This window comes from Diceros bicornis, chromosome 5 (genome assembly GCF_020826845.1).
Source record: "Diceros bicornis minor isolate mBicDic1 chromosome 5, mDicBic1.mat.cur, whole genome shotgun sequence".
Classification (NCBI taxonomy): Eukaryota; Metazoa; Chordata; class Mammalia; order Perissodactyla; family Rhinocerotidae; genus Diceros; species Diceros bicornis.
Genome location: NC_080744.1, coordinates 29,339,499 through 29,352,877, shown reverse-complemented (window position 1 = coordinate 29,352,877; position 13,379 = coordinate 29,339,499). Strand labels below are relative to the sequence as shown.

At 38.0% G+C, this 13,379-nt stretch overlaps 1 protein-coding gene across 1 annotated transcript; it reads left to right on the top strand.

Annotated features, from left to right (window-relative positions):
* The first annotated feature begins 10,974 nt into the window (after positions 1-10,974).
* On the top strand, positions 10,975-12,366 carry LOC131405853 (olfactory receptor 11G2-like). Its single transcript, XM_058541092.1, has one exon. It carries the CDS (start codon positions 11,373-11,375, stop codon positions 12,324-12,326), a length of 954 nt encoding a protein of 317 aa, XP_058397075.1. The 5' UTR covers positions 10,975-11,372; the 3' UTR covers positions 12,327-12,366.
* The last annotated feature ends 1,013 nt before the right edge of the window (positions 12,367-13,379 follow it).

Here is a 13,379-nt window from a genome sequence, read left to right as displayed (position 1 = left end):
GCTTAAAGGACTCCATCAACAACGTTGAGTAGCGACTATTAAACACTACACTAGAATTTCTAGCCAGTATAATTTGGCAATAAAAAAAATAAAAGGCATACAAACTGGAAAGAAAGAGGTCAAGTTATCTCCATTCACAGATAACATAAATCTATACATAGAAAATCACAAAGAATCCACACACACACACAAAATCTAGAACTAATAAATGAATCTAGCCAAATTACAGGGTACAAGACCATAATACAAAAATTAGTTGCATTTCTATACACTAGCAATGAATAATCAGAAAATGAAATTAAGAAGCCAAATTGATTTACAATAGCATCAAAAATAATTAAACACTTAGGATTGAATTTAATCAAGATGATGCAAGACTTATACACTAACTATAAAACATTGTGAAAGAAATTTAAGATCTAAATAAATGGAAAAATATGTTCATAGATTGGAAATATTAATATTGTTAAAATGCCAATATTCATCAAGTGATCTACAGATTCAATGAAATCTCTATAAAAATTCCAGTGGATTTCTTCACAGAAATAGAAGCACTGCTTATAAAATTCATAGGGAATCTGAAAAGACCAAAAAAAGCCAAAACAATCTTGGAAAAAGAAGAACGAAGTTAAAGGACTCATACTTTCCAATTTCAGAACTTACTACAACATTACAGTAATCAAAATAGTAGAGGTTGAGTATAGACATATAGATAAATGGAATAGAATTGAAAATCCAGAAATAAACCTGTATACCTATGCTCAAATAAGTTTTAACAGGATGCCATGATGATTCAATGAAGAAAGAATAGTCTCTTCAAAAAATGGCACTGGGCATCTGAACATCACACACAAAAGAACTTAATTTGACCCTTAACTCATTCCAAAGAAAAAAATTAATTCAAAATGGATCAAAGACCTAAACAGAAGACCTAAAACTATAAAACTCTTAGAAGAAAACAGATTTAAATCTTTGTGACCTTGGATTAGGCAATGGCTTTCAGATATGACACCAAAACTCAAGCAATAAAATAAAAAATAGATAAATTGGAAGTGATGTCAACAGGATGGCAGAATGGGAGTTTTCACCATCATGACACACAAAATCAATTTTGACAGTCACCCACAGACAAGTGTACCTTTGTGGGAGTCCAAGAGTCCAGCAGAGAAGTTCCAAAAAACCCAAGAGCAGATCATTGAAGATGGTAAGAAAAACTGTTTCACTTCACCCTTATCACACAAGGCAGCACAGCTTAGTGCCAAGAAAGAGCCCCTCAGCCCGCAATTTCTCGCACAGGGGAAACTGAGAGCCCAACTTCCTGAACTGTGTGGGGCACTGAGCAAGAGGCCTACTTTTTTCTCACCCCACTCAGAATACTGAGGTGATCTGCACAACTGAGAACTTATGGAGAGGATGAGAGCACACCAACCAGGGCTTGGAACTCACCAAACAGACACTACTAACTGCTTCATGATTAACCCTACTAATTGCTTCAAGGACTCCATTGAGAAGCCCAACCACAAGCTGCTAAGAACACTTCACCTACAGATCTCACCCCATCTAGCCCACAGGGACCCTCAATCCTCCACACACTTCACCCACCCTCATTCCCAACCCCAAGTCCAGAACCTGGCACCCACTCCTGCAGACAGTGGTGAGCATTTACAGACAGCTAGAGAGCACATGTAGAAAGCCAGCCAACTCTGTGGGATTGGAAGAAGGCTCACAAATTTGAGCATTTCAGGGTGCTGCCCTAGGGAAAACAAATGGGAAGGCATTCAGCATCAGGCTGGTTTTGCAGGTTAGAGAAAAGGCACACAATCATAAGAATTCTCCCACAAGAAAGAATAAGTGTGGAACAAGCATATCTATAGAAAATGGATCCCTAGCCAGACTCAAAATATCTAGCCAGACTGATAAGTGGAGGTATTTCTTTCCTGAAACCAGTCAGCAAAGACTAGAGGAAGTGACTGCTATTTCACATATGAAGATAGCAATGCAGGTCTTCAAGGAAAATGAAAATCAAGGAAACATGACAACACCAAAGGAACATAATAATTTTCCAGTAACTGACCCCAAAGAAATAAAGACCTATGAATTGCATGATGAAGAATTCAAAATAATTAATTTAAGGAAGCTCAACAAGCTACAAGAGAATATTGATGGACAAATCGATGAAAGCAGGAAAATAATACAGAAACAAAGTAAGTACAACGGAAGGATAAAAGTCATAAAAAGGAATCATATTCTGGAGCTGAAGAATACAATGAATGAAATTAAAAATGCAATAGGGAGCATCAACAACAAACTTAATCAAGCAGAAGAAAGAATCTGTGAACACAAAGACATGTCATTTGAAATTATCCAGTCAGAGGAGGACAAAGATAAAGAATGTAAAAAAATGAAGGAAGCCTATATGAATTATGGGACACCGTCAAGTAAAATAACCTGCACATTATGGAAGTGCCAGAGAAGTAGAGACACAAAGGAGCAGAAAAGTAATTTAAAGAAACAATGGATGAAAAATTCTCAAATCTAAGAGAGGTATGGTCATCCAGGTACATGAACATAAATAGGTCCCCAAACATATTCAACTCAAAGAGGAATTTATCCATTCACCTGTTGATAGACGTTGGGTTGTTTCCAATTTTGTGTTACTGTAAACCTGCTAGGAAATGTTGAATACAAATCTTTGTTTGGCATATGGATTTTTTTCTCTTAGATAAATATCTAAGGGTGAAATGGCTTTATCAAATGGTAGATGCATGCTTAACTTTTTAAGAAACTGCCAAACTGTTTACCAAAGTCCTTATCATTTTACATTCACACTAGCAGTGTGTGAGAGCTCCGGTTCCTCTATATCATCACTAACACTTGTATGGTCAGTCTCTTTAATTTTAGTCATTCTGGTATGAATATAGAGATAGCTCATTGTGGTTTTAATTTGTATTCTCTTAACGTTGACTAACAACGTTGAATATATTTCCATTTGCTTATTTGCCATCTGGATATGTTCTGTTCAAATATGTTTGTTCAAAAGTTTTTTCTATTTTTTTATTGGGTCATTTGTTTCTTTATTACTGATTTTTGAGTGTCCTTTATATATTTTCATGCAAGTTCAACAGATATATGATGGTCAATATTTTCTTCCACTATGTGGCTTGTCTTTTCATTCACTTAATAGTGTCTTTCCAAGAGCAAATATTTTTAATTTTCACAGAGTCCAGTTTATTAAGTTCTTCTTTTATGGATCGTGCTTTGATGTTATATTTAAGAATTTTTGCCTAAGCCAGGGTCACAAGGATTTTACTCTATGTTTTCTTTTTCATGTTTTATTTTTCTAGGCTTTATATTTGGGGCCATGACGCATTTTGACTTAATTTTTGTGAATTTTGTGAGGTATTGAAATACTGATGTTCGGGCCGGCCCCGTGGCTTAGTGGTTAAGTGCACGTGCTCCACAACTGGCAGCCTGGGTTCGGATCCCGGGCGTGCACCGTCGCACCACTTCTCTGGCCATGCTGGGGCCACGTCCCACACGCAGCAGCTGGAGGGATGTGCAACTATGTCATGCGGCTGTCTACTGGGGCTTTGAGGGAAAAAAAAAAAAGGAGGAGGATTGGCAATGGATGTTGGCTCGGAGCTGGTCTTCCTCAGCAAAAAGAGGAAGATTGGCACTGATGTTAGCTCAGGGCTGACATTCCTCACAAAAAAAAAAAAAAAAGAAATATTGATGTTCAATTGTGGGGATATGGATATCCAATCATTCCAGCACCATTTATTTAAAAGACTCTCCTTTCTACACTGAATTGCCTTTGCATCTTTGTCGAAAAATCGGTTTTCCATACATACGGGACTATTTCTGGACTCTCTATTTTGTTCTATTGATCAATTTGTTTAACTTAATGCCAATGCCATATTGGTTTGTTTATTTATGCTTTATAATAAGTCTTAAAATGAGGTAGTGTTACTCCTCCAACTTTATTTTGTCTAATCTAACTTCTTTGCATTTCCATATGATTTTGAAAATTAGCTTGCCAATATCTACCAAAAAAGCCTCTTGGGAGTTTGATTAGGATGGCATTGAATTCATCATCATTTTGGGAAGACTTGATATCTTAACAATACCGAGTTTTCCAACCCACAGACAAGTTGTATCCTTTCATTTATTTACATCTTTACATCTCAGCTATGTTTTATAGCTTTCATTGTATAGTTCTTCCACATCTTTTATCAGATTTTTCTCTAACATTTTTGAAGCTATTGTAAATGGCATTATATTTTATATCAATTTCTGATTGTTACTAGTACAAACATAGAAATACAAGAAATATTTGGATATGGTTCTTGTATCTTGAAATCCTGCAAAACTCACTTATTCTAGTAGCCTTTTCGTAGCTCTCATTGAATTTTCTACATAGATGATCATTTCGTATCTAATGAAAGACAATCTTACTTCTTTCTATCAATCTAGACGCCATTTACTTCTTTTCTTTGCCTGATTGCACTAACACTTGTCTTGAGGTGTTGGTTGCAACGCTGCCAGGGGTGCTGTGTTCATGGGTGTCACTGTTGCTGGCAGGGACCTGGGGACCCAGGGACTTTTATACAGCCCCCACTGCTGGTGGGGATGGTGTCGGGGTTGCCACCACTGTGGGCTGGGTCACCGGTTGTGCTGTGGTTCCTGTTGCTTCTGTTGCAGATGCCACTTGCCACTGTTGACGGGGCAGGGGCTGTTTCTTCTGTTCCCGCCCCATCTGCTCCTAGTTGTGCTAGTTGGCTGTTCTGCATTGGAGGGGGTGGGGCTGCAGGGTGACTTGGTACAGGCCAGGCCACTGGAGTGGGGGAAGGGGCCACTCCCCTAGTTCCACTGCCTCCCTGGGGTCCAGTCCACCCACCGCAGGTGTGTGGCTGCATGGCTATCCCAGGTGTCCTGTTGTGCTGTGTAGAGAATCCTCTGTTGGTTAATGGATGTCCATTTAGTTGTACTTAGGGGGGAGATACAAAGGGAACAACTCACTCCGCCATGATGTTGACTTCACTCTCCACACTGTACAGTTTCTTATGCCTCATATTCCTGAGTTAATGTGTCCCTAAAATATTGGCAGACTGTTTATATTTCATTACCATTTAAATTAATTTATCTTATAAGTGTAAATGAACTCCTAGAATAAAGTAAGTAGGTCTGCAAAATACAATACAAATCATAATTTAGAACCCACTTTCTTTATTTAAATACAGATCTATACTATATATAAGTGTATATGTATATATGTGCATGTATATATATATATTTGAGAAAATATGAAAAATAATTATAAAGAAATATCACAAAGCATAAATATATTACTGAAGAAGTTTTTACATTTTACTTCAGTGATAGATCCCCATGAAATATGTTTTGGGTCATAAATGGACCTTTGTATTTAGAATATAACTCTTTTCCTATCCTAAGATTTTTAAGTATTGATCTGAATCATTATAAGCATTAAATTGAGCTGCTGGCCTTGTATAAACTTATAATTAATGAAAAAAACAGAGAATTTAGCTAGAGCCAGATCTTTGCCTACTATTATTGATAGTATATTACGATGAACAAATATCTTGAACTTCACCCTTAAAAATAATTGACCAGTGGGGCCAGCCTGGTGGTGTAGTGGTTAAGTTCACCCACTCTGTTTCGGTGGGCCAGGGTTCACAGGTTTGGATCCTGGGCATGGACCTATGCACCACTTGTCAAGCCATGCTATGGCAGGCATCCCACATAAAGTAGAGGAAGATGGGAACAGATGTTAGCCCAGGGCTAATCTTCCTCAACAAAAAGAGGAGGATTGGCAATAGGTGTTAGCTCAGGGCTAATCTTCCTCATAAAAAAAAAAAGAAGAAAGAAGAAAAAGAAACGAAGAAGGAGAAGGAGGAGGAGGAGGGGGAGGGAGAGGAGGATGAGGAGAAGAAGAAGAAAAGAAATAGTTGACCAGAAATGTGAAGAAAAGGAGAATACTGTGTAAATAAAACATCATCAACTCTTCTGAGGAGTTAGTTATGACTGATACTTTCGTTTTGTATCCTTTTTCGTAACAAGTTTCCCATATGAAGTATGTACTTTTTAAATAACCATTGCTAGAAGTATAAGTTCAAGCCAAGACTGATTAAATTTGCAACAGGTTTTCTTTTTCACCTAAACATTGTAAATGGTGATTACATGCCTCAGTTAGCACATGATATCCTATTCAGCTCATAATATATCTGCTCATAATATCAATGTAGTCTGAGATCTAATCACAGCGACCGGGAGAGGGGGAAAGGCAAATAAAAAGAAAGAAAAATAAGCATAGCAACACATGGATATTCTTGCATGCAGTTAACTTATAAACACGCTACACCTGAATATGTGAATCCAGGTCTTTGGGTGCATCACTCCACAGAGGTGAGGTCTCCTACTTTCAGAGTCAGAGTGTCCCTTCATGCCTTTCAGAGAGTAAAATGACTCACTCAACAAATACGTGGCTGGAGTTGTGTGTGTACATAGCTAAGTATGGCTGGAGCACAGGAAAAAAAGGCACAGGAAACTCTGAGAAGCAAGACTTGACAGATAAGGCAGGGCTGCACTGCAGGGGCCTTACTGACCAGGCTGCAGATGTTGACCTTTATGCTGTGGGTAGAGGAAATATCAAAGGTGCTTAAATAGGATGTGAGATGTTTAAGATGGAAACTCCTTCAAGGAATATAAAGGGACGGTCCATGAGTTGTGCTTAAAGATCTGCTCCTTTGTTGAGGATGAAGCCCAACCCCCAAGTGCAGCTTCTCTGCATGTTGCTGCTGCAGAATGACCCTGCCATGTGGCCCCTTGGCCAAAAGTATCCTTGGGCCTGGTAAATGTCCCATGAGAGGTACGGTTCTTCAGTAGAACTGTTGTGACTCAGAAGCCCTGACTGAAAGAGAGGGAAAGATCACTAAGGAGGCCACGGTGGTTTTAGGAAGGCAGTGATAATCCACAGCCCTCTTGGCTGAAGTCCAGTACTTCCAAATAGGATCCCTTCTTTCTGGAAGGTGGAGGGAGGACTTGTCCCCAGAACCCCCAATTGACATCAACTTATCAGAAGACAAAAACAAACTCCAGCCATACAGATACTATACCTTGGGTTTTGTTTGAAAGAATTTCCCTTGAGCATATGATAGATTTTCAGAACAGGTTTGGTGACTGATTGATAAATCTATTGATTACTTCTCTAAGAGATTCAGACTCAGTGGAAGATATTACTTCCTCCACCACTGGGGTGAGGTGAAAATCAAAGCAGAAGTGAAGGCACAAGGGTCTCCAGAGAAGACAGGGAGTGAGCAAGGGAATAACTAGCACAGCTTTGTCTCCTGGCACTGTTCTCCTTCCAGATACAGTAAATGAATCCTCAAGGAGCAAAAGACAAGCTCTGCTTATGATCCCTGGATTCTACAGCACATATATGCACTGGTCCTCATCCCAGCCTATTTTTATGCCTTCTCTCCCAGCTGGTTACGACAAAGACAACTACATCTACTCTCAGAACGGCTACCAGAAACTGACTGAGAAGCTTCAGGTGGGATTTCCTTTCCTGCTTCAAGAAAGAAGGTAATGCAGTACTTAGAGGAGAAAAAAACATTCAAATATAGCTGGAGAATCTACATCCTCAAAAAAAGACTCCTGCTAACTCTGCTACAGTTTTACACAAAACATCTAATATTTATTATATGTCCAGTATTGACAAGGTGCTTCCACCTTGTCAATTTACAATCTCATTCAACAGTCTTTGTAACAACCCTCGGGAGAAGAAGGCATTATCATCTCCATTTGTCATTTGAGGAAACTAAGAGACAAGAAATAATTGCCTTTTAGAATTTCCCACAACAATGCAATGTAATTCTGGAATTCAAATCCTGGGCTCCCATATTCAAATCCAGTACTACTTCTAGTATACCACAATTGCCTACCACTTAAGAGCAATGGATAAGTATACTTACTTTCAAGGGCTTTCAATAAGGTTTATACAAGGAGATAGAGGGCTATATAGCATTAACTGGTTACCAGGCATTTTACAAATATTCTTTATTTAATCTTCAAAACACCCTCTGTAGCCAGTATTCTCATTCTCTCCTCCTTACAGAAAAGGAAATTGAAGCATAGAGAGGTTAATAACTTGTGCAGCATCCACAACTAGAAAGTGCTGGAGGCAGAATTCAAACCCAGATGGTCAAACTCTGGAAGCTGTGTTCCTCCATGGAACAGCCTCCTCAGGCCAGGGGGTCAGAGGACTATGCTCACAGGGGAATTGTCTGGACTGGCTGCTGAGGAGTTAACTAGTGAGCATACCAAGACTCCACTCCACTGCGGTTTCTGGGACCAGCTTTAAGTTCCAAAGAAAGTATCAGCGAAAAATATCCAGATTGTTAAAGTAACATCCAGAAGTCAGAAGTTCACATACACATATAGCATCCAGATTTTTGGAGACTATTTTCACAAGTATAAGAGTAAAGCTGGTTTGCTTTGTTTTCTTAATCCTCTCTCCAAGCAGCCTGAGGGCACAGATGCGGCCTTGAAGCCCCTCAGTTCATGTTCTCATTACAGGGGGACTTGGCCCGCTTAGACTGACCAATTAACACAACAGCTGCTTCCTGTGCTTAGGAGCTGGCAAACGATGAGTAACAAGACAGCTTAGTAATTATTACTCTACCTTTACCCACACTTAATTTTATTAAGTTTAGCATAAAATATTTTTACACATTTCCTATTTTCCAGGATAGATTTTTGAGGCTTATACTTGGAAAACTATCCTGAAAAGGAACGGTCCTGAATCCTGTACCTTCATGTATAATTAACACAAAATCCAGCACAGATTTTCCTTCCAGCGTTATATATCACTTCTAGATTTGCAAGTCTAGCTGTCCTATGTAGTGTGGGCATTCCTAGAATAACAATAAACATCTCAGAGATGAACAGGATTAAGAATTATGAAGTACAACTCCCATTTTACATTTAAGAAACTAAAACTCAGAGATGTTAAATAACTATGCTTGACTCAGAAAGCCTATTAGTTTAAAAGAAATCAACAGAATTTAGGCCCTTGTCTTTCCACTCTTCCGCTCGCTGCCCATCTGTTAGCTGTTGAAGGGATAATCAGTTAAAATCAAATAGCTTCTGTTACCAAGAACATTCAACCTCTCAAAACCCCCTTTCCAATGAATTCCCTGAAATCTATATCAATACTCCAGTAACTTCCAGTAATATAGAGAAGTTATTAAATAATACATTCCTGCAAATTTTACTCACATCATTTTTTCAGTTCACCTGGTATAAAAATCATTTTTATTAAATAATATTGTTTTAAGGCTTGGATCATATTTCAAAATATCTTCTATTTGTAGATATTTTTAAAAAGAAGCTTTATTCTCTTCATTACAATTCATGCATTTTCCAAAGTTTCTGTGTTAAACATATTTTATAATCAGGAAACTATTTGGGGGAGAAAGAGAGAGCAGTTATACAACAATTTATTAAATTCCTACTATGTGCCACAACTATAACAAAGCAATTACTTCAGCAGATGGGGTCCCTGCCCTCATTGAACTGGCAAAGACAGACAAATAAGTAGATGTGCAGGGGAAAGAGGAAGCAGATGCATCAAACTGTATTTTAGAAATACAGGAAATAGGAATCGCAGCTGAATTGTATATGAAGGATAAGAGAAAGGGAGATGTGACATAAAAACATAAGGAAGAAAAAAGAAGGTCCTCAAATATTTAGTCAGCTATCCACATTTCCTGGAATCAGATGGTCAAATAGATGACTGCATATAAATTGGGATTTGAGGAAAACCAGCAAAACAATCTAGACCAAAAATATGCAACCACTATTAAGCAACAAATTCCTTGAATTGAAAAAAGCCATTATCATTTCTCTAAATTAATATTATAAACTCACAGGCTTCATAAAGTGTTTGTTTTGTTTTGTTTTAACCTCTGAGACTAAATAACCTAAGTTCATCAGTTATATCTAATCCTAGCATCTGCTAGTGTGCCAAATGACCCCAACGTTAGTTTTAAAACGTTCTACAAAGAGATAAGGCAAATTACAGTAGAGAAAAAAAAACTTCTTCAACAAAGGCAAAAGTCCTCAATATTTTTATGCCAAGTGGATATAGTAGAGAGTCATTTTACAAATTTTTTATAAATTTGAGATTTTATAATAAAATAATGAGATTTTGTTATTTTATACTGTTTTTATTAAATTATTAATAAATGTATTGTTTTATTTTATAATAAAATGAGATTTTTAAATAAAATCTGCTTTTAGCTCCCCTTCATAAGAAATAAATATAGAATCATTTGAAACTTAATCTGAGCCTCTAGACTGATGAATTTAAAAGCTAAGCAAAAGCATATAGAAGATGGCACTCCTAATGCAGTCATCGTCTCCCCCTCACCATCCCACCCTAGCTGAGGCCAGCAAAGTCCTGTGGTGATAGACATTAAGACAGAGATGGTTAGAGTCATGGCAGTTCTTATTGGACACATGAGTGTCCCTTGACATAGAATCAAGTAATGTCCTAAACAAACTTGACCCAGAGAAAGGGTTCTAGCACACCACTGCAACCTTATCCCAGAGAATAGAGCTATTTCAAGATGGTCATGTTACTAACGTTAATGTTAACTTTCAGGATACCCATCCAGATGGCCTTATGTGCTATTTTTTCAGGTAGTTTTCCCCAGCAAACATGGATGGATTTATTCTTGAAATTGATAGATAATGGTAGTAGAGAGAATAAATCAGCAGGTTAGGTTGAAATATAGCCAACTGTTAAGTAATTTCTAAGTGACATCAAAAGTCCCACATGTTTCCTGCTCCAGAATCCAATGATCCAACAAGGCACCTGCCTACAAGCAGCTGCATTAGGTGACTGCTCATGAATATTTAGCAAATGCACTTATCCATTCATTTAAAAAAAAGATTACAGAAAATTTTCTAAATGCAAGGATCATGTGTATCCCCAGTCACCTCCATTGACACTCCTGTTTGACTTAGCAATAACCTCAGCCTACTCTTAAAAAGGTATTTTCCAGGAAGAGCTAACCCAGTATATTTAGTTTCACGGGAGAGAAAAGGAGAATTATACATTGTAATGTTTTCTACATTGCATTCTCCTACCCGGGGTAAGCTACATGAAATAAGGATTTTCATCTGTTTTGTTCACTGCTGTACGCCCAGTACCTAGAAAACATACCTAGGAAATAGTAAACACTCGATAAATATTGAATTAATAATGAATAAACAAACAACTGTCAGTTTCTTGTTTGGACGAAGAAGATGAAGTCCCTCTGTGATTCTAGGGTTATTTAGTAATTATGGGTCTTTTCACAGCTCACAGACACATGAAAATCTCCAACAACTCCAGCATTATTGCTGGCTTCATCCTCCTGGGCTTCCCTTGCCCCAAGGAGGGACAGATCTTCCTCTTTGTTCTCTTCTCTATTGTCTACCTCCTGACCCTCATGGGCAATGGTTCCATCATCTGTGCTGTGCTCTGGGATCAGAGACTCCACACCCCCATGTACATCCTGCTCGCCAAATTCTCCTTCCTGGAGATCTGCTATGTCACCTCCACAGTGCCAAACATGTTGGCCAACTTCCTCTCTGACACCAAAGTCATCTCCTTCTCTGGGTGTTTTCTCCAGTTCTACTTTTTCTTCTCCTTGGGTGCTACAGAATGCTTTTTCTTGGCTATCATGGCATTTGATCGATACCTTGCCATCTGCTGGCCTCTCCATTACCCTGTTCTTATGACTGGACATCTCTGCACCAATCTTGTGGTCAGCTGCTGGGTACTTGGTTTCCTCTGGTTCCCAGTCCCTATCATCATCATTTCCCAGATGTCCTTCTGTGAGTCCAGGATTATTGACCACTTCCTGTGTGACCCAGGTCCTCTGTTAGTACTCACCTGTACCAGAGCCCCAGTAGTGAAGTCTTATTGGACAGTTATAAGTTCTCTGCTCTTATTTATGCCTTTCCTCTGCATCATGAGTTCCTATGCTCTGGTCCTGAGAGCTGTGTTGAGGATCCCTTCAGCAGCTGGGAGAAGAAAGGCTTTCTCCACCTGTGGGTCACATCTGGCTGTGGTTTCACTCTTCTATGGTTCAGTGATGGCCATGTATCTGAGCCCAACATCTGAGCACAAAGCTGGCATGCAGAAGCTTGTGACTCTGTTTTATTCTGTGGGAACTCCACTCATTAATCCTGTGATCTATAGTCTGAGGAACAAAGATATGAAACACGCCCTGCAGACATTTCTGGGGATATAAAAATTAGAGCTTTAGTTAAAAAAATTATTTGGGCAACTGGCCTATCTTTTTCAAGTAAAAAGACTTAAATAAATAATTAGTACCACTCTGAGAATTATTCATCCTATTATTGAACCTATTCGTGGTTGTTTGTCCTTTTCCTAGAATTGTTGGGATGAGAAAGGACTCAGAGACTTCATCCAACTCCCTCCTTTTGCAGATGAAGATGCTGGAGAATAAAAAAATTTGAGTGATTTGCTTTGGTCATTACTTTATAATACAAAGAGAAATCTTTTTATTTTGTAAAGAACTGCTCGGTTTCACTCATAAAGAGAGAAATACATAATAAACCATAAGAAAGTATTCCTTTTTGCCATTCAGATATGTGGCCATCAAATATTTTTTCATGTGAGGAGAGGAAAAATACATACATTACTGATAGAAGTGTAAACTGGTATAATTACCACTTAGGACAAATTGCATACAGTTTAACAAAATTTAAAATGCACATATCCATTAACCCAGCAATTGCACTCACTCCTAGATACTTAGCCTACACACATATAATCATACATATGTGAAAATATGTATGTACAAGAATATTCATTGCAGCAGTTTGTAATGGTAAATTATTATAAACCATTTAAATGCCCATTTATTGAGACGTGTTTAGATAAATTATGATGTTCCCATGCAATGGAATACAATGTAGCATTTTTTTAAATGAGGATGTTTTAGATATACAGATATGATACCACCTCCAAGTTATATTGTTAAGTGAGTAAATGATGTATAGTATGTAAGCTGTCATTTATGTATAAAATTATAAATTTTTGTGTGTGTTTAAAAAAAAAGAATATCTTTCAAAGGATAGATAAGAAACCTAACAATAGTTGCATTTGGGAAGAGAGGGTGTCTTGGATGCAAAAGAATGAAAGACTTATTTTCACTGTGTACTCTTTGGTATCTTTGATGCAAAATCTATAGATGATGATGATGATGATGATGATGATATCTCTACTGGTAAATTTTCTGAGAATTGGAACCTAAGAAACAGTTCGCCACAATTCCTGG